The sequence below is a fragment of the Phoxinus phoxinus genome (assembly GCF_949152265.1).
Source record: "Phoxinus phoxinus genome assembly, chromosome: 23".
NCBI classification, from domain to species: domain Eukaryota; kingdom Metazoa; phylum Chordata; class Actinopteri; order Cypriniformes; family Leuciscidae; genus Phoxinus; species Phoxinus phoxinus.
In genome coordinates this window covers 15,214,617-15,236,996 of record NC_136898.1, presented here as the reverse complement: position 1 = coordinate 15,236,996, position 22,380 = coordinate 15,214,617, and the positions used below count along the sequence as shown (strand labels likewise).

Here is a 22,380-nt window from a genome sequence, read left to right as displayed (position 1 = left end):
TAACATACACAGTTTTAGGTAATAGTGGTAATAATACAAATATTATATATATATATATATATATATATATATATATATATATATATATATATATATATAGTATCTTCATGTCTGTGGTGTTCAGGAATGGATTCTGCGAAGAACAGAAGATACAAAAAAGCAACAGTGTGTTTGGTGCTGCAGTGTGTTCCTCTGGTTGAGGCAATCATATTACTGAGTCTCAAACTCAGAACAAAGACTGAGGAGTATGAAAACAGTGAGGAAAACTACATCCAAAAGGAAAAACCTACTTGTTGAGATCCAAGACTTGTTAAAAAAGAAGGACGAATTAGTGAATAATATTAACAACATGACTAAAGAAAATCACCAGTTAAATGAGGAGAAAGAGCTACTGTCAAAACACATTCGTCAAATGGGTAATCTTGAACTTCACTACAACTACACAAGTTAGATTTCATTAAAATGTGTTTCTGTTGTGTGTATCAGCTGTTATTAGTAAGTTTCAGTTCAGTGTGGATGAGAACAAACAACTCATAATTACTCATAAAAACTGGTTGTGTTAGATGGATCATGGAAGTGATATCAATCCAGTTTATACTATATTTCCTCTGAATGGAAGAACTGGGAAGATAGTAAAGAAGACTGTTTGAAGAGAGGAGCTGTTCTGATCATCATAAACAACAGAGAAGAACAAGTGAGTGAAACATTAGCCATGTTTCCATTGACTGTGCAACTGAATATGTATGCATTTTCTTTTGTTATGCGAAATGACAAACCAGTTTGATTCAGTGATTGATGTGCATTCCTGACACAAATTAACAAATTACTGTCACTGTAACATTTTTTTTATTGTAAAACATTGGTCAAATATCAATGTTGGAATCTTAAGTATTTGTGTAAAGACAAAACATTTGCTGCGGTCATGCTCATTTTGCCATCTAGCTAGTTTTCAGCCAGCTGGGGAAATGGTGGGGTTGTGTGACGCAGGGTTGATAACTCACGCATTCAGCATGAGATTCAAGCAATTGACACTGTTCTCACGATCTCACGCCACACATCCTTATCTGACACAGTGAAAAAACATAGCGGAGCAAAAAGTAAATAATCTTCTTGACCACAGTGGTCTAAAAGTAAAGGCTCAAACGCAGAAATTCATAAGGGTGCAGTACATTTGGAGAAACAACTAATAATAATCTCACATTTAACACAAGCAGAAAAAACGTATATTGATACCAGGCCCAGCAAACAACAGGTTTTTCAAAGTGGGAATCTATGACATCAAAGGGTATCAAACACCGCCTCCGCAGAAGAAGATCAACGCCTACTTCAACACTGCCTGTTTAGCCCCGCCCACTGATTTGCACATTACATGCAATAGCTAAATAACATAGGCCTACAGGTGAAAATGGCTAAACTGGATCGAGCAACCAAGCAATAAACATGCCGTTTACGAAATATTGTTTTTGTTATACAAAGATTATACAGTAACTGTAGTGAATGAGTACATTTATACAAAAGCAACTTTTCATAATGATCTGTAAATGAGTAGGCCTACAATGAGAGTTAATATGTCAGCACTTTTTTTTAGCAACAGGATATCACGTTCTTGACAACAGTGGTCTAAAAGTAAAGGCTCAAAAGCAGAAATTCATAAGGGTGCAGTACATTTGAAGAAACAACTAATAATAATCTCACATTTAACACAAGCAGACTATGACTTTTTACGGCAATATGAAAATTCCCGGGGGAAATGGGATGGACATAGAAGATGAAGAAGAGATGAATATCTATGCTAATACCGATCCTATAAATGGTTTTGATGGCAGGACAGAAACGGAGAACTCAGAAACCAAGAGACACCAAACACCTCAACACACAGGTACTGAGACTAATTTTATTTTTATCACACACATTTGAGTCATACGATTAATTAACATTTTCATATCTGTGGTGTTCAGGCAGTGATTCTGTGAGGAACAGAAGCTCCAGAGCAGTTGCAGTGTGTGTGGTGCTGCTGTGTGTTCTTCTGCTGACTGCAGTCATAGTGCTGTGTGTTCACATCTATACAAAGAGCACAAACTACACAGAAGAGAGAAACCAGCTACTAACCAACAATACCAGACTCACAGAAGAGAGAGACCAGCTACTGACCAACAATACCAACCTTACTGAGGAGAGAGTCCAGCTACTTCAACAAAGAAACCAGTTACAGCAAGAAAAAAACGAACTGTTGAAAATGGGTAATCACAAACTACAAAGACCAAGTTTTGTTTTACATAATACTTTATTTAGGAACAGCTGGTTAAAAATAAGTTTGGTAGATCAGTGTGATGAAAAAGTGTTAATAGCTGAAATTGCTTGTGTTTACAGATGGATGGGTTTATTATCAATCAAGTTTTTACTTCATTTCCTCTGAGGAAAAGAGCTGGACTGAGAGCAGAAGAGACTGTACAGAGAGAGGAGCAGATCTGATCATCATAAACAACAGAAAGGAACAAGTGAGTGAAAAAGATTGTAGGAAGAGAGATGGAAAAATAGAGAAAGTTTGTGCATGTGACTGATCCATCAGAGAGGGAGCACTAAAGTTTGTGATGGATTGATGCGCATTGTGTATGGCTGTTCAGCAATGAAGAAATTCAACTATACATGTCTGATTCATTCTACTAGGAGATTGTAAACATGATTTCTAGTGGTACTTCAGTCTGGATTGGTCTGACTGACAGTGATGTGGAGAACACATGGAAATGGGTTGATGGCAGCACACTGACTTCTGAGTGAGAAATCATTAATTCAAATATTATTATTTTTGAAAATGATTCTTGCACTGGACATCTAATGCTGATCTGTTGGTGCAGGATATGGAGGTCTGGAGAGCCGAATGGAAAAACATCAGAGAACTGTGTTCTAATTCATGCAGGAGGGTGGATTGATCATCGATGTCATGAAGCGAATAAATGGATTTGTGAGAAGAAAATGTGATTTAATTTAATATTTTAAATTAGTTATTACTTGAGATTTTACGCATATTTACGCAATTACGCATTTTCTGAAAGAGTACTGAATCTCCTGATCAAAACACATGCAAGATTTAGAAACAAGTGATATCGTGTGTAATCATGCATTTGTAAAATAACGGGATCGTCAACATTGAACAGCATATAAATCAAAACTTCCTAATGTTACTGAATGAAATGTCGACCCATGATGAGCTATAGGACTGTGCAAGCATTAGAGGTGTTGATGGACTTTATACTCCATCTATGTGTGTTGATCATCGTTCTGAATCCGATAAAAATGTAGTCTTTAACAAAAATGTGATTTTCTCAGCTTTTTGCTCAAAATGTCTCTTTTATATTAAATGTATCCACATTCAAGTGTTCATAAAACAAAATAAAAAGAATGCATGAAGCTAGAATAAAAGTTTTTTTTTTTGGTTTAAAAACAGTCTGTTCTTTCTTTTGATATACTGCATTTTCAGATATTCATACAACAAAATATTCTATGGGCCATGAAATGTTTGTGAAAATGATCAAAAAACGCTGGCGGTGGATGGCAACTGTTTTTAAAAACGCTGGTGGGGAAAGAGAAGGGCTACTCAACATTAATTCTAAAACTTCCGATATCTCAATATGGGCTGTGCGATATAGCTAAAACAATTATCACGATATAATGTTTCATATCGTTCGGTATCGATAATTATTGAAAAAAATTTTAAACCTTTTTTTTAAAGACAAGTAGAAAAGTTTGAATATAAACCACTGTTTTTTTTATTTATTCATCCACATTATTAAGGCATTCAACAAATTATATTAGTTTTAGCAGTAAAACAAACAAAAAAACTTCTTTAATTCTTAAAATAAGATAAAAAAGTAAGTGTTAAAGAAACTCTTAACTTTAAATACAATGTTACAAAATGTGTGAAATAAAAAGGTGTAAACGTAGAACAATCAAGGCAAACTTTGAGGTAGATCAACATCTGTAATAAGTAGGGGTGTAATGGTTCACAAAATTCACGGTTTGGTTCAATACAACACAGTGGTGTCACGGTTCGGTACGTTTTCGATACAGGAAAAAGAAAGAAATGCCAGAGAATTTCTTTGATTTAAAAAATAAAGAAATAATTTATAAAAAATAAAAATAAAAATAATTAAACAAAAATGTATACAATGTATGAAAGGCTCCATTACCTTGTAGCTTACGTTAGGCCCAGTAGAAGCAGTTTTTGTAAAAATAGGTGGAGAAGCTCGCAAGCAATCGGGGGGACGTGTAGGGATAAAGTCCGATAAAGTCAAGGGAGTAGCCCATAGAGAGTGATAAAGTTGCTCCTGCTGCTAGCTCATGGACAGCAAATGCTCACGCTCTCCGTCTCAGCGAGATTCGGAAGGGAATGATTCAGATTTCTCTCGGCACAGCTACTAGAAGACTGACAACTGTCAGACACGTTGCTCACGTCACCAAGCTCAGTTTGAGCCTGCGCAGTTCGCCTGGCGATCAGGAAGTGAGTGCTTCAAATGGGCTTCACTTTTCTCCGTTGAAATCTACAAGGGGGTAATCCATCCGCCGGAAACTGAAGCCTCCGCGGGCGCCGCCATTGTAGCAGAACTTCACCTGCTGTTAGCATTCCATTGACTCCCATTCATTTTTGCGTCACTTTGACAGCGAATAACTTTACATCTGAGGCGTCCAAAGACTCCATTTGTCCATTATTTATTTCTAAAGAAACTCGACAATGTATAAAAGGCTCCATTACCTTGTACCTTACGTTATGGCCCCGTAGAAGCCGTTTTTGTAAAAATAGGCTAACGATTGCGTCATAACTCACGCGACTCTCTGTCGCACTGTAGAGAAATTACCGTATAGACCGGCGTAGAAGCTCGCAGGCAATCGGGGGAACGTGGAGGCATTAAGTCCGATAAAGTGAAGGGAGTAGCCCACACAGAGTGATAAAGTTGCTCTTGCTGCTATCTCATGGACAGCTAATACTCACGCTCTCCGTCTCTGCGAGATTCGAAAGGGAATGATTCAGATTTCTCTCCGCACAGCTACTAGAAGACTGACAGCTGTCAGACACGTTGCTCACGTGTTCAAGCTCAGTTTGAGCCTGCGCAGTTCGCCTGGCGATCAGGAAGTGAGTGCTTCAAATGGGCTTCACTTTTCTCCGTTGAAGTCTATGGGGTCGCTGTGTCCATCTTATATACTGTCTATGGAAATCTATGGGTTCCGCTGTGTCCATCTTATATACTGTCTATGGTCAAATGGGCTTCACTTTTCTCCGTTGAAATATATGGGGTCGCTGTGTCCATCTTATATACCGTCTATGGTTGAAACCTGGGTCGCTGTGTCCATTTTATATACCATCTATCAATGGAACGCACCTTCAGTCAACATGATGTGGAGAGCGCAGTTCATGGTTGCATAGCAACGACAGACGCCACGGAAGCACAAGCGCTTTGGAAAGAACAAGACAGTGACACAGCCGCGCTTTCCACACGTTTATAGATGCGATATGTGGACGGCAGATCTACGGGCGATGCATGTGCATTTTAATGAAAATATCGAGCGCTTTATCAAACTTTTTTTTTTTTTTTTTACCGGCAATGGTGTACTGTTGATATACAGGCCTACCGATACCGTTTTATCGCCCAGCCCTATCTCAATACCAGTGATGCCAAACGACCAAACGATGAGCTCCAACACACTAGGAACAACAGACTGATGTTAATGCTAGGCTAACAGCTAAATCTGGCTAATATTCACTTTCTAGTCTCTTTTCCTATGACATTGTTTGAGGACACAGTATAAATTTAGGGAATGTTCAGTCTTTATTTCCACAGATACATGACCTGAAAGCAGTTTATCTCTTGATAATGCACTTAGTTTGCTTTAGAACAGCATCAGTCTGCTTTTAACTTATGGCTGCCTGACATGAGCATGCAAATATGCTTTGATATAGTACTGACGTCTTATGTGAGGAGATGCCTCTTAATACCACTTATTAGTTTCACTTCCTCTAAAATGTTTTTTTTTTAGAACTGCTCATCAAAAGTTTCCCTTAAAGATTTCTTTCCCATCCAAATATTATAGTGAAATTAAAAGTAATTTTAAAATATGTTACAAATCATGAGATAAAGACTCATACAAGTATTTGGATCAGTCTGTAGCTTCCTCAGGCACAAACGGTCTGACCGACATTTTATCAACACATATGAAGAAACACAACTCTGCTTCCTGGTTGACTTCACCGAAGCTTACAAGATGGAGATATTCTGAAATTCATGTTCATTTTCAATTCATATTTTACTTTCAGTTTATTTTACTGAAAGCTTAATTAATATAGTCATTCAAGAAAATCTGCAGCATTGCAGACCATCAGTAACATCCAACATGTTTGATATTACTGCTCACTGACCAATGAACTTTAGCATGATTCAATCTGGCTTGCTATTGTAACAGCTCTACCCACTGTGAGATCAGTTTATAGTAAAGGTCTCTCACGTATTCGTGGGCTAAGCACAATCTATACTAACTGATCACAAATAATTTCAGCATTACTGGAACCGAACTTGCATAAAAACAACAATATCTCGTGAGGCACCTGACTGTGTTTACGGAAGGCATGTTGAGTTAAGTTAACTTTTGGCACAAAGTAGGCTTTCAATGTGTTAGGAAATGAGTAGAAAATGCCCTGTGTGCCAAGGCAGTGAAGCAGTAGAGCTCTTTGTCTTTCATCTGGCCAGGCATCCCCTGTATCATCAATAACTCATCTCAATAAGGTCATTTTCAAAGATCCGCAGCACACTCGGGAAAGGCACGTTAGCAACAGGCATCTTCTTGACCCAAGACAGCGGAAAATGCCTAATCCTCATCGTCAATTTGTGGTATCTGTCAGGAGTTAATAAACAAACCACACGAGACAGAAGTAGCGAACTTCATCCATCTTGTTTACTCATCATCACTTACTCACGATATTGGCATGTTTGTCACATGGTATGTTCACGCTTTGCTTTGTTTTCATCTAACTGGGGTCAATTCTTCGTACCTCGCTTAATAAATCGGAGATGATTTGACAGATGCCAGATCTTCTAATTGTGATAACTGACCTCAGGCTAATTTGGTTCTTCAAATGAATTTGCGGATTTGATTATTATTATATTATATTATACATATATTGGTATTAAAATATCTGGATTCAGTTGTCTGAGATTATGGTGTATTCTTGTGTTCATTGGAAAGGGCAGATATATCGATACCTGAAACAATGATCAGCGATTTAGCGATTGGCGATCTGACAAAAAACTTGAATTGCTGGACCTTTATGGAAACAGTAGTATGATGAGCTGACTGTTGACAACTGAGAAGAGTGTTAATGAAATGTTTACATTTGGCATTTTATATAGCAATATTTTATGTTGGTCCTGTAATTATTTGTTTTTGAAAATTGTTCTATATTTCATTCATATTTTATATTTCTACATCAAACATTTTCCCAGTTCTAAATAAAGGGAGAAAAATAAACTAATTTTTGAGTAGGCTATATACTTTGAAATGTAGAAAAGAAATAGTCTTTTCCATGTGGTAAATAATATACATAAACTATTAATTGATTACATTTACAGAAAAGGTACTATATCGTGATATATATCGTTATCGGGATATGAGATGACTTATATCGTGATATGAGATTTTGGTCATATCGCCCAGCCCTAGATGAGACTGTCTCTCCCAATTTGAGACAACCTAAATTATATTTTGAAGGTCATTAGAATGAAGAACATGAAATAAAATATGCTTTTGTATGTGTCTTGGCCTTTAACCAGCCTACAGAAAGCTGGCGTCTCATAGAACTGCAGTTGATACTAAGTTTCTTACATTGTAAATCTGTTAAATATTTTAATTTGGCAGTCAACCAATCACAAATTCAAATAGTATAGACTGTGCAAATGTGATATTGACGCATAGCCTATCCAACATGAGTGAATGCCCGCGCTCAGCTGTCAAGTCATTATGGGTAAGTCGAAATGGCAATGCGCTGGCGTTTATTTTTCCGAGGATATATACTGTATATGTCACCAACTGTCAAACAAAAGCCTACATTTCAGTGAAAATTGCAGGATAGTGTAGAACATGGATTCACACAACGTCACATCACACACTTATAGCGCTTCTGTGAACGGAGAAAACAGAATAAAAACAATATAAAAAACTAATATACAGTATAGGCCTATATGAGAAATATAGGCACTCATATTTATAGAAATATTTCACTTAAATAATTACAGATTAACAAAACAAAAGGAACATTTTTGCTGAGCATCGGTTCATTGTGACGGGGTCCAAGGTTCACGGAAAGGAAACAGACAGCAGAAAATGACATCCTGCTTGTTTTCTGTATCATACAAAAGCTTTACAGTTTTGAATCATGTCTTGCTTATATCCGTAGGACCATAAATTACGGAGTAACAGGTTCCTCAAAAGGACAAAAATTCCAGTGATCGCGCCGGCACCTCACACGCACACAACTTATTGCTAACTTGACATCACAGCATGTTAATTATCAAAATAAATAGTCAATCAAACATATAGAAAGTTAACCAACCATGTCCACAGAGGTGCCCCTCGTTTAGGAACGAGCTCCTCTATTTGGCCTGGCTTCTGCTCGGACTCTGAGCCACCCGGTTCTGTCTCCACTACACTCCATGCTGTTATTCATGTTTCTGCCTGGATCTCCATGGAAAGATTGCAGTCATCAAAATGATAATTTTTTTGGCCGTAAACAATATATTTTGCGACACCACAAAATAAACGATAGATCATAATATGAAACGATAGACTTTTTATTTCGTCCATCCGATATATATACAGTAGTCATATTGCACAGCCCTAGTCTCATCTGAATGCTTGCCTCTTGAAAATACCTTCATACTGTAGCTGAAGGAAGTCAGGAGATCAGAGGAGAGTTTATTTTAGCTTCAACTTAAAGGTAGAGTTCACCAAAAAAAAAAAAAAAAAATTAAGTTCCAAGTAAATGATGACAGAAGTGTTCTTTTTGGTGAAATATTATTTTATGTGCTCAGCAATATTCAATTGGTCATTTTCATCAATTTGCCTTTTTTTTCTCTTAAAACAAGCATCTACAGGAAGTCGTCTGATTTTATAGTGCCATGACAGCCATTTTGCATAATGCACAAGAGATGGAAGTTCATTAAGCTTTAGCTATGTTCTGGAAACAAAGACAGACTGAAATATCAGAATCAATTTCAGGTGACTGTTTACAAAACTGTTAAATACATATATGCATTAAAGCACATGAAGAAAGCCTACAGTTGACTTCATTATGACACACATAATGAAAAATGTGCTCATTATATCTCTGAAACCATTTGAAACTCATCTAGTCAACTCATTGGGGAAATATGCAGTGGACACACACATTTAATGTCAATACCCAATCAAGTCTAAATGTAATAGAAACCAGGCACAAGTATTTGGGGCCATGGAAATGTCCTCTGAGGCCCTCACCTCTCTGCCTCATCGATTTACAACCTTTTTCAGGACTTCAGCAACCTTTATTGATTTCCCACTTTGATACAATTATTGGATATTTGTCCTGTACTTGAACTGGGAGACATTCAGGAGAGAAGGGTTCATAAATGGGTTTTGGGACAAAATAAATTTAGAAATGGCACTAAGGATGGAGGTGAAATGAATACACCAAAAACTCCTGAATATTACATATGACACGACAATCAGCCACTAGTAACTGAATCACTAAAAATAAGTTGGTATGTACAAGCTAGCCATAGCATTACAGCTTACAGTTGCCATGATGAAAAAAAAAAAAAAAAGAAACCATAGAGTTTTGCAGGTATGACATCACTTTGTAGGCCAAAATGCGGAAGCGAGTTAGCAATTTAGCACTTCCGGTTCCATCATCCCGACGTCCATGCTCTTGACACTTTCACATTTTATTCTACAACATAAAATACATCAGTATTACCCAACTTGTGATTTTTTAAGCCGTTACGTGTCTTGAAAAAGGCGGTTGAAAACAAGTGGCTAAATGGGACTACAGAGACAGTCGGGGACATTAAACGTCATCACACCGAACAGGTTAACTCAGTCTGCTTTTACAGCCTCGATATGCTCATAATTGTGCTCTTATAAACTTTCAGGGGAAATGCTTTTAGATGAACAAGTATTGGTTTTGTCGAGGGAACCAGTGTGATGCTAACTGCAGATTGACTATAAAAAGTAAACAAAATAAAGTGATAAAAAATTTGAAAAATCAAATAAAAATATGTTTCCAAAAGACTGTTGCTTAAAGTGAATAAAATAATAAGATAAATTGTTGAAAAAATGTAAACATTACAATTTAATAAAAAACCCGAATACTGCTTTAACAAAACAAATCTGTTAAAAACAATAGGGAAAAAATAAACAAGCAATGAAACCATACAATTTTATAAAATTACACCAAGGTTAGTAAAAATGTCACCAGTGCAAGTCAAAATCTGAACTGCTGGCCCGTTCGGGGTGGCTGAAAAAAAAAAAAAAAAAACTATGTCGTGATTGTCGAGCTCTGACAAGGTCACAGCAATCAGCATGTACATTCCTGCAGCGTTTTGTGTAATCTTCTTAACCTGAAACAATTTCCGACAATAACATGCGACCATAAGCCAACACTATTAGAGATAATGAGACATTTATTCAAATGTGATTGCATGACTCTCCAACCTAATCTGGGTTAAATACAAACACCCATTAAAAGGCCTTGCAGTGGCTTTGTTTGAACGAGATTGTGACTATAGTGACAGAGTGTGTTGGGTTAATTATGGCCGTCGTCCACTATTAGCGGTGACGAGGCCACATTCCACCGGTCTGTTCTGATAACTTTTGGCCGTCTGTGTAATGAATTGCAATTCAGTGCGGAGAGGAAGCTGTGTATCAAAAACAATTAGACTCGATCACACTGACTCATAATCACCCTAATTATCTGTATTTGCATCCTGATTAAATATTTATCTGCTATGATAAGATGCCACACTGTATTTATTTGAGACTGACTGCAGCATGCGGTTTAAGACAGATGGAAGATGGCTAGATAAAGAGACAAATGAAGGAATATCAGGAGGATACAATGACCCGGCAAGTCCGGGGTAGTTTTCCGAGGCCTCTCGAGCCCTTGTTGGGAATTACTGACAACTAAATCACAGCCTGACAACAGGAATCCTCTTATCAGATCATTCAGTGTAACACCTCATGATTTGAGATGGCCCGGTCACTTTGTGTCATTCAGTAACTGTCAAGTTCAGACCAAGCAGCCACAGAAATTGCTAGGGGAAAATGGTTATGGACCAAAAAAAAAAAAAAAAAACTCAAAGAGGAGAAACCTGTTTCCATCAGAAAGAGGAGAGATAAATGGATTCTATGTAAAGGTTGTTGAGAGTGAGGCGAGAGAGAGAGACACGCAGATAAACAGCAGCTCGTGTGTGAGACAGAGTAAGAGAAATAGGAAACGCCTCTCAACTCTGTGATTTAACGGTCCGGAGAGCCGTGCCCAGCGGCAGACGGGGAAACAGTTGGCATGCCTCTCATTACGGTGTCATGCTAGTGTCCCTCTCTCTCTTCGCCACCTGTCCAGCATACCTAATGCCACCCTGGCACTGTGCCACCTCCATTGGCTGATATCATCAAAGCGAGCGAAGGTGGGGCATCACCCCAGACTGGCAGCAAAGAGATAGGAAGTTGTCTACTGCCATATGTTTTTGCCCTTCCAAACCACAGGTCATTACTGCCACTTTTTTTTTATTTTAATTATTTAAGTTTAATTAACCCGTCTATGTGGTCCCTCTTATGGGCCAATAGCTTGATCCTGACAGAAGCCGAGGGTCTTTAGAAGTGCTAAGCGTTTGCGAGATCACAGAAAAGCAGTCTGTAATCACATCGTCTCCACAGAATGCTCAACACCATGTCTGACAAAACTGTTGGACGGCATCAAACCCCAACAGCTTGACACAGAGACAGTACTTTCTTCACAACGTGCCGTTAGAATTAATGTTGAGAATTGAGAACCGATTGATTTTCATGACATACTGTACAGCAAATGATTCACATGCAAAAGTCTTCGAGCAGTTTTTTTAAAGTGAACCAAAAACATGGTAACACTTTATTTCGATTGTCCACTTTAGACATTCTACAAAATATAAGTAACTTTGCAGCTACATATCAACTAACTGTCATTAGAGGATTATTAGACTGTCTGCTTATTATCTGCTAACACTTTGTTTTGATGGTCCCCCATCAGACATTCTACTGACTATAAGTAACTTTTCAACAACATATCAACTTATTCTGCTAACCTGAACACTAACCATAACCAAACAGTCTACTGTTAGGGGGCTTTTACACTGGGCTTGTTCATTGTTACAATTTTAAAACACCTAAGTTGGTACCGTTGACAACACTATTCCCAGGTTTATTTTAAGGAAGCTGGTAAACACTGAGATGTTCCCAGGTTTATAATAAAAGAGGTTGGTAAATTTATAAATGTGTCAGGTTTATATAAAACAAGTCGATAAGCAGTTAAATGTGTACGTTTACACACAAAGTTTAAACTTAAGTTTAAGCTATAAGCATACAATTTTTAATTTACTTAAAATGTTAAATTTACAGACTGAAAAACTTTTTGTGCTGTTTTCTAACAGTTTGGACTGGAATAAAGAGAGAAAACATGCATTTAACCTGTTTACAGGCATTTTGTTTTCATAGACAGATGTGAATGTATCATTATACATTGTGATGTATCATTATAGGATTAGCAATATATCGATTATCGCAGAATTTGCTGTATTGTGATATTATCGGTATTGTGAGCAGTGTATCGTGTCTTATTGCATTGTGAGGTACCCTGAGATTCATACCCCTAGTTATGACTATGAGCAGTTATTTTTAATAGCTAATTCTGAAACATACAATAGGTCTGATTCCCAAAGATAGTTACTTAGTTTTAGAAAATCTAAAACATACAGGAAATCTGATTCACAAACAAATGGGTATTCTTAGTGAATCATAAATATTCAGCACAGCCAATGAAATATGATTCTGGAGCTAATGGCTCTCACTAGCCAGTGAAACCACTTTTAGTGATTCAAAAAACATTCTTACACTCTTACAAATGGTCCATTCAGCATGAGCAGTTAAGTCTGATTCCCAAGCAAGTGAGCTTGACTGGTAACAACGTACATTTTTGATTCACTAAAAAGCAAATCAAAAATCATAAAACGTGTTTTTGCTTTGCTTTTTAGTGAATACAGCATATCAGTATAGTCTGATTCCCAAACAAGTGACTCTTATCAATGATTTGTATTCCCTTCCCTACAGAAAATATAATACATGGAAAAAGTTACAGATGCTGTAATAAGATTCAGCCAGTCAACAGCAGGAGCTTGTAATTTAACACTAGCGCAACCTATTAATAACCTTCCCACAATCAATATGCACATTAGTACTCCTGTATAATTCAATACAAATATAATTCAATACGTCCCTTGCACTAAAAAGCCCATATTAGGCTATATTAAGAACGATATGAAACCATATCATACATTTCAGTGCTTAAATTTCACCCCCTATGGACATGAACATCCAAACCTCCATGTAATTAGAAACTTTTTTTGTTTGAACTTTCTGCCATGACCTTTTGGCGGCCCTGTAAACAACTGAACAAGCATTCCCTCCCCTCCACTATTCCCTTGCAGCAAGGCCTCTTGGGTAATGTAGTCCATACTTGTAATACTGAAGAGCCTGTCTTCTCAGGTGTAATTTTTTTTTTTCATTCTCTACAATACTCTGTAAGGCAAAGCTGTCCTAAATGCAATTACTGTACACAGCAGAGCGGAGCGGAGAGTGTCCGCAGGGATCGCTGGTAAACAGGAAGCAGTCAGGGGGTGCGGGAGTTCTGCTGCTACCTAATTTAATTGGCGCGGCTACTCAGCTAGCCCCAGGTGACCGCTACATGGAATCTTTATAAAGAATACGGTTAAATCACCCTAGGCTATACTGATGCATCTTTTTTTTTTTTTTCAAGATCCCTTCGTGCTGAGTTTTATTTTATTGCTTTCGCTCCATCCCAGGGAGGAACTGTTGTCGGCATGATGAGTTTATAAGGAAGATATTAAGAGTGTAAACAGTGATGGTACCGCTGAGATGAAAAATAAAAAAGAGAAATGGTTTGTAAGGAAGAGAGAAACCATGACAAAGAAAGAGAGGATGGTAACTGAATCCAAAAGCCTGCTGTTATTTCTTAGTTGTAAGTTGTAGTTTGGAAAAATTGTGCCAAAGCAGCCCATACTTCAAAATCTTTATGAAGAAGAGTTTAAGTGTTAATCACTCAAAATGATAAAGTAAAATTAAAGCTGTGGGGAATAACTATATACCCTTACAGTTTTTATACACAAAGCCTGAGATTTTATGGGGACATATTATAGCTGCTATTAAGATTTAGTTTTTTTATAGGTTTAAGCAATTTAGTTGCTTATGTTGTTTTTTTGCAGTCAGGTTTTGTGTTGTTTCCTGTTGAATTCAAGCCATTTCTCGACATACAAATGCAAATATCTTACAAGTAACATTTAAGTGTTAAAACAATACAATTATTAAATATATATATATATATATATATATATATATTTGGATGTTATAACAATAATAAATAAACAAGCAAACAAACTTACACTACTGTTCAAAAGTTTGGGGTCAGTAAGATTTAAAAAATAATAATTTAGAAAACTTATTCAACACGGAGGCTTTTTTTAATTCAAAGTGACAGTAAAGACATTTCTGAAGGATCATGTGACATTGAAGACTGGAGTAATGGTTGCTGGAAATTCAGCTTAATATTTGATCAAATAAATGCAATGTATGAATTGTATACACACAATCCTAAACATTGATTTGGTTCACATCTATTTACACACACAAAGAGCTTTGTGAACTTTTTACTATACAATTTCTGAGATCTTAATGATTCATCTTCAGCAACCAACGCACGTCCTGCTCTTCAGATTACACTCACAGCTCTGGAGAACCTTCATGCACATTTCATCAATTCTAGATGCCACAAGAGCAAGAGCAGCTTGATTGTCATCAAAAAAACATGTACGGGAAATGTTTGATAGAAATATAAATTATCATCATCAAATGCTAACATTTTTCATAACTTTCTCGAAAGAAAGAAAAAAGAAGCTACTGTAGACCAATAAGTAGTGGCAAAATGTGGCCACAGAAAATCAGATCCTTTAAACCACTGTCGCCAACTCATTTCCTAATCCACCAAGTCACATTCTTCACCAACTACATGCATCAATTCATCACACCAAACTCATTCGTTTAAATTTGAGAAAACTTAAAAAAAGAAGAAAATCCTCACACGTACGTTAATCTCCCTGACAATGAGATTCAAACCCTGGAAATAATCGGGCCGTTTTCTGAGCAGGCTCATTAGCTGATTCTCTGATACATCTAAACGGAATCCGTTCACGTCTCATCTCGAGGCAGTGTTGGCCGTCACACAGTCGTGAGCCCACACTCATCGCTGGAACATTCCAATTACCCCAACAACAAACTCATCGCTCACATCGCCAACTTCCTCCAATTTGAGGTATTGCCAGATTAGCGCTTGACTTCTTGCCTTCCTTAAGTGGCATTCGTAACACAGTTTAAAACCAGTATAGACACAATACAGCCTCAGCGGATGAAGTCTGATGATGTTTTAGGAGGATAAAGGATGATTTGAAAATGTGCTTACCTGAAACAGCGAGAATATCTGATCAGCCAAACGAAACATGAGAAAAAAAGAGAAGGAGAGAGAGAGAAAGAGATGGTGATTAGACCTGAGGTAATCAATCAATCTTAAATGATTATCACCATTAGATTTAATCACCGTTAAATCTAATTAACTAGCCATTAAAGGATTTCTTCAGGTGGTCAGCATTCCTGAGATGAAAACTGTCACACGACTGCGATGACATTACAAAAGTACATCAATTATTCCTTGACAAGAACTACTTCATTCAACGTATAGGGAAAGGAAGACTGCTGCCAATTATTCATGGCGGAATGATTATTTAATTTAATGAAATTAAACATTATTTCCTCTGGAACGTTATTATTTCAAAAAAAAAAAAAAAAGATTTATAGATTAAGGATATATCAAATTTAAGTTCATAATATCTCCTGCAAAAGATCTGCACTCCAAGTTTAGATGACTTGAGATGAATAAGCAGGGAAATATGCATGCCGACCCCTTGTGATCATGCAGATTGCAAATTGAATTTAGTTTGCTCATTAACAGAGGTGAAGTCAATGTGCGCCTGTTTGGGTTAGGGTTAGTTTATGGTAATTATAATTAGCTATATTTAAATTTTGATACGAGCGATACACAGTTACCAGAGGTGGATAAGTTGAGTCATAGGAGGACCGGGGGTATGTTTCCATTGCGTTTACAACATGTCATATTTACCGTAATTAAGAGATGGCAACCCGTGACGTTCTACCCGTAGTTGTTCACGTCATCAGACTCTTTGAATTATGCATTTCTATGTCAAAGTGAATCTGCAGCAGTCAGGTGGTACAATTCAGAGCTCTTTAAAGTCCCTGTGTTGTGACGTATTTCCAAGTGAAACGGAATATTGAACAGAGGGCAGGGTTTTACTTTAGGCTCCTCCTCTCCATCTCTGCTCATAGCAGACTAACGGTTTGAGGGGAGTGGTTAAGCGTTTTCAACCCAAGCCGTCAAACTGACGTCATCAGAAAAGGAACGCCATTCCAGACCGGAAGTATCTTTCAGATTTTGATTAAAGATTACCACGACAAACTATTTTTTTCTGAGTATTAATGGATTAATTGTTCACCACAAGACTAGTAATATGTGCTAACAATTACATTTTGATTTCATGTCGACTTCAAGTTCTTTACATTCAATATTATTGTAATGTTATGTGCTTTGGGACATGAGGTAATTTAACGCTGTCTCTCATGACGCTGCTCTGACTGTGCGCATTCATGTGTTTTGAAGGCATGACTTTGAAGAGCACTCTGATGGGAGGGTGGGATCTCATGCTTTCAAAGCTATAGCTTGCTATCTCTGAAACTGCTTACTCTACCGTTTAATGGCCTGTTAGTGACAATGGAAGAAACTAAGAGTGGCATTTAGAGGGCAGGTGAGGGTGGCAATACCAGGACATCAGCCTTCAGGGTAGCATGAGGGAGTTAGTTATTATAGGTGAATAAGGGAAGAGAGAACTGGACAGCTTTCCACAAATTAGCAAACTCTTTGGTTCTGCAAGACGCCAAGTCCACCAAAAGTTGTGCCCTGACAGCAATTACCACAGCCACGATTAAAAAATAGACTAAAAACTCACTGATGAGTGCACTGTGATGCATAATAATAGAGATGCAATGATACTAAATGTCTCCACCAATATCGATAGGCAGGGGTTAAATTGGTCCAGGGCTGAGGCACAAAAGCTGGTAAACTCATCAGTAAGGATGGCTGACGCAAAACAGTCGTTCCGAAGCTTTGCGAGATCCTGAAGCGCAGATGTTTCGAAACACTGATCCGAAGCGTGATTCAAAACACCCATGTCACGTGACTATGGCCAAACGAAGCCTCGAAGTGTTTCACAAGTGTTTCATCAGGTGTGATCCGCCGAATCAGCGTATGATTGACACGGTCGGGACAGACCACACAATCGCACATCTGTATAAAAGTAAAATCAACGCATATTGACCTCGTGGGTTTTTGTGAGAGTTTGATTTTGAGATAGCGGATTTTTGGTGATATAGTGACATTTATAGTGCGATTTGTTTAGTTATATTTAGGCTTACATTTAAATTTACACATTGACTGATAGGCTAGAGACAGACAGAGTAGCCTACATATAGTGGCACATTAATAGATGCATAGATAGAAATATATATATAGACAGATAGATTAATAGATAGATATATAGATACATACATACATTAATAGATAGATACATAGGCTAAGGCTTCCTCATTTGTATGTCCTTGCCAAAAAATATCTTTGTATGCCAACAACAAGTGTCCCTTGTGAGAGGATATTTTCAAAGGCTGGAGAAATGATCTGTAAAAAAAGGAGGCTAAGTCCTTCCACAGCAGAGAAATTAATATTTTTGAATAAAAATCTATAAAAAAGTTAGACATTGTGAATCAGGCTTGATTTATTTTATTAATATTCATTTTTCAAGACCAAAATAACATTATGCACAGTGAGGAGCCTATAGACTACAAGCTTCACATATTAGAAAAATACAATAATAAAAAAACAACACATTTTTTAATGGCTCGACGAGGTTGTTTCAGATCAACACCTACAAGTGACCACTAGGTGTCACCGTTGAGACGGATGCCGGATTGATTCGAAGCCTCGAAACAATATGGCCCATTTGGTTCAACTGTTTCATTGCTTCACGAAGCCTCGATCTGCCCACCACTACTCATCAGTGGACTTTCCTCGTACATTTTCAGAGGTCAGAGGCAAAAGAGTAATCCACAGAACAGGCAAGAAATCCAAAAAACCAAGCGACATCAAACCAGGGAAAACGCTCGGAAATGCAGTGCAACAACATACACAACTTCCCCATGAGTGAACATGGTAATAGGCTGAGACTAACAGGGTAATGAGACACAGGTGAATGCAATCAGTGATGAGTCCGGGCAGTGAGTTATGGGAAATGTAGTTTGTGAGGGAGTGATAATAGTCTGATGTGGAGTGCCCTCTGGTGGCTCTCAAGGGCACTCCAGCTGGTGACCGTTACAATAATATTTGGTGTAGGGATAGTGAAAAACCGCGGACCTGGAAACCCAGCTACGGGTAATTCATGGGGTCAAATAGAGCAAGCTAACATTGCTATTTTTTAACTGTTAAAGGGGTCATGAACTGAATTATTTAAGTCACTCAACTGTGCTCTCAGAGTTAGTTATATTTATAAAGATATTGAAAATAAAGTTTAAAAGTTTAATATATTTGAAATATAAATATTTGTAAGTGTTTTTTTACTGTCAATGCTTGCTTAATAAATGTAATAACAGAGTTGATAGTTACGGCCCGTTCAAATGAACGCTGGAGTCAAATGGAGTAATTTGCTCTGCCGTAAAATAAGTGACTCTTTTAAAAAATTCCCTATAAATTAATTAATAATTCCCTTTGAGCTAAATTGACCTGTTTCCCTTACACCTGTATATATGACAGGCCATGTTCTGCACACAGTAGCAGTGGTTTTTAGGTCTTGACTGATATTTCTACTGACACTAACCATATAATCACACATACTGAGAATAAAGGAAATGACCCGTCATTTCTATGATTGTGCTGCCATTTTCAGACGATAATTCCATTTCCTGTGAACTCTCAAAGCGACTGATCGCACACTGAAGAAACGGCTCATAATGCCCAACAGGTGGTCTTCAGAATTAAACAAGCCCACAGACATCAGAGGCAAGTGATGAAAAAAATGAACACGTACTCTATTACTCAATTCTCAACCTGTTGGTTACAACCCCTGGTTTGGGTAGTGTCACAGTCAGCAGGTATAAAACAATACTGGATGCAAATAATAAAAAGTAAAACTAACCATATGATTGAGGCTTCAAAAGTGATCAACATTTGATCTTTCCTTAACACAGTGGGAGAATTCAAGTCATATCAATCTCCATTCCTTTCAACCCCACACATTCTCTCATACAGTACATTTCCTTTCTCTTTCATCCCTGGCTCCCCATCATTCCTATTGGCAGAGCCATTACATTGCGCTGGCAGTGGCAACAGCGGATTTTGGCTGGCACCAGACATTTCATCAAGACCAGCAGTGATTCTGAGAGGGCGAGGCTAAACTGGCCATTTCCCACCATGAGCTGGCACCACATTCAATGCAAAAGGTCTCTAACAGGCAGAACCTGCGCCAAAAGGGGTCCATTGGAGTCCAGGAACACTGAGCGAGACGGAGTGAGGCTCAGTCCCACAGAACACAGCACCTGCTGACCACTGCATGGAGGCGCAGTGGGGCGCTGGGTGACCTTTAGGGGTGGAGACCCATCACAGCTGCTGGGCACGCAACACTGATGCATTATTTCAAAAGAAAACTGTACAATACATCAGCCTATCCATTTTTTAACTAAGTATCCTAATACCAAAAAATACAAAACAACAACATTATATAACAATAAATATTCAAATAAAAATATTAAACATTAATTTCCTAATATACCCCCCCCCCCCACACCCTTTTTTTAACTGTTTTTACTTCAATTAAAGGTTATAGATGTTTGTGATTTTTTTTTATTGAAAGATTTATTTTAACTGCCTTCTTTGCTCATATTTACCAAAGGTGCCAATAATTCTGACCAGGATGGTATATTCAAGATAATGATAATAATAATATGTATATTAAATTGTGAAATTGTAAGGGGTACAATTTCAGGTTACATTTCAGGTTTTTATTTTAGGGGTGCTCTTAATAGCACAATAGCATTATAAAATAACAATATTAATATTTAAAAATCATTAAAACTCAACTGTCTCCTCAAACCTCTTTACTTGAATATTAATTGTATTTAATTTTGAATATATTAGACATATGAAAGGGTTAAAGGCTGGAAAAATGGGCTTTCAATAAAACTTGGCTGCCTATCCCGTAGTAAAGCTATTTTTTATATTAAAAAAAATGCAGAGAAAAAAAGGCTGCTGTCTTCCCTTTTTCCAAAAGGGTAGGAAGACTTCAACTCCCATAATGCACTGGGCATGTTGCAGACCAAGGCCACTCCCACCTGTCTGCTATGGATACCAGAATCAAACATCTTAGCAAACTTTTAGTCATATTGGTGTTGACTTGCATTGTTCCCGGGTGCAAGAATTGAAAAAGAAAACGTTAAGCGGGGGTGAGTTACTTTCGGTTTCCGGTTAAGGATCCAGCACATTGTAGGCAGTGACTAAAGGATGCAAATGTGGAGATGTTTGTGGTCAACATTTCCAACTGGATGACCATGAACACAGTGTTTTATAAGCTGCTGTAAAATATAAAAGCATATCATCTGTAGTGTCTCTCTGAGCACTCGATGTGACGCCTCGTTGATGAAACAGTGCATGATATGATTACAAAGACAGATCTGATATTCAAGCTGACTTTATTCATAACAGTGTAAACAGCCACCCAGTTTTGAAACGATACACAAAGATGCACTGCAATTTAGTCATTCAGAAATAAATAATGACTCTTGAAGCATATAAAATATTATACGGAATGTGATAATTACTTAATTGCAGGTTTATAAATGAAAACAAATTGAGATTTCTATGTTTGTATGCTTTTTCTTTCTTTCTGGGAAGTAGGGGCGTTCCAGTCGAACGATTGCTTAAGTGCACAGTTATGTAATCTCTCTAAATGACCCTGCATAACAATAATTAAGCAGCAATGTCATCGTTCACATTTCCCAAGGCCGAGGACACAGCAGCACGGGATACAACCACACACTACCGAAATGAGTCATTATAATAGCACTAATTAAGCTTACATACAATCGCAAGATAACTGGAACGATCATTTCCACTTCATTTCACAGGTTTAACAAGAAGTGAAATTTGTCCTTTAAAATCAGGCACAAAAAAGGGGTTCAACTGCAATATATCATGTCACATGCTAGTTTATTAAAATAGAAATAGAATAATTGGAGCACAAATAAGTGTCCATTTGCATTGTAAAGAAACTAGCAAACAGAATAGTCAGCACCAAAAACAAAGCAAAAGCAACCAGATGTTTGAAGATATAAATAAAATGAAAAAGTGATGTCCGAATGTTATCTCACTACAGCACAAGAGTGCTGAATGTTTGCATCCTGGTCACAAAAAGTGTAATTTTCTTGGAGGTTATCCCCACATTTCCAGAATCTAATAAATACACCTTCCGGAGTCATTACAAACCTTAATGGGCAAACTGTATTTATGATGAGCCTCCATCCCACATACTGATAACAAATCCCACATAAAAATGATCCATCAAAATGTCTAAGTTGCCAACCATAAACAAAACAATTGTTCACGTCAAAGCACCAGACTGATGTTCTCTTTTTATCACGGCAAAAAATGATTTTGCTAAAGCCGAAGAGTTGAGCCGCATAATTGATTTGCTTCTTTCCGCCATCTTTCCATTTGCAACAGAAACATAATGGGTTTTGTGAACAACATTGCAAATGGGGAATTACATAAAAGTTACTGAACGACAAACAAACGGACTAGCAAGCAGGCGAAATCTCTTTATTTATCAAAAGATTAGAAGGACTGAAAAAAGCAGAGGGGATCCAGATTTA

At 37.5% G+C, this 22,380-nt stretch overlaps 2 protein-coding genes across 24 annotated transcripts in view; one reads left to right on the top strand and one right to left on the bottom strand.

Annotated features, from left to right (window-relative positions):
• The window catches only part of cadm2a (cell adhesion molecule 2a), a 378,094-nt gene that overhangs the window by 169,005 nt on the left and 186,709 nt on the right, over positions 1-22,380 (bottom strand). For 6 of the 21 annotated variants that reach the window (XM_079598777.1, XM_079598781.1, XM_079598782.1 and 3 more), the window contains one exon: positions 15,803-15,820. The exons of 14 other annotated variants lie outside the window; for them this stretch is intronic. In XM_079598777.1, coding sequence (XP_079454903.1) covers positions 15,803-15,820 — 18 coding nt within the window. Of the gene's footprint in view, positions 1-15,802; positions 15,821-16,516; positions 16,660-22,380 lie in introns of those variants that run through there. One more of the 21 variants, XM_079598769.1, reaches the window with a different exon arrangement.
• On the top strand, positions 211-3,404 carry LOC306991177 (uncharacterized protein). Of its 3 annotated transcripts, XM_079598794.1 has the most exons (6): positions 211-416; positions 564-694; positions 1,711-1,879; positions 1,959-2,240; positions 2,371-2,498; positions 2,668-3,404. In XM_079598794.1, exons 3-6 carry the CDS (start codon positions 1,714-1,716, stop codon positions 2,776-2,778), a joined length of 687 nt encoding a protein of 228 aa, XP_079454920.1. In that variant the 5' UTR covers positions 211-416; positions 564-694; positions 1,711-1,713; the 3' UTR covers positions 2,779-3,404. The 3 variants fall into 3 exon arrangements, with proteins under 3 accessions (XP_079454920.1, XP_079454921.1, XP_079454919.1); XM_079598795.1 differs by having other exon boundaries at positions 211-694; XM_079598793.1 differs by lacking the exons at positions 211-416; positions 564-694 and having other exon boundaries at positions 1,359-1,879.

Bases quoted from the DNA above. Each gene is read 5' to 3' on its own strand.
- LOC306991177 (XM_079598794.1), top strand. From the start codon at position 1,714: ATGACTTTTTACGGCAATATGAAAATTCCCGGGGGAAATGGGATGGAC. The intron at 2,241-2,370 runs GTAATCACAAAC...TTGTGTTTACAG, and splicing joins AAACGAACTGTTGAAAATGG to ATGGATGGGTTTATTATCAA. The intron at 2,499-2,667 runs GTGAGTGAAAAA...TCATTCTACTAG, and splicing joins TAAACAACAGAAAGGAACAA to GAGATTGTAAACATGATTTC.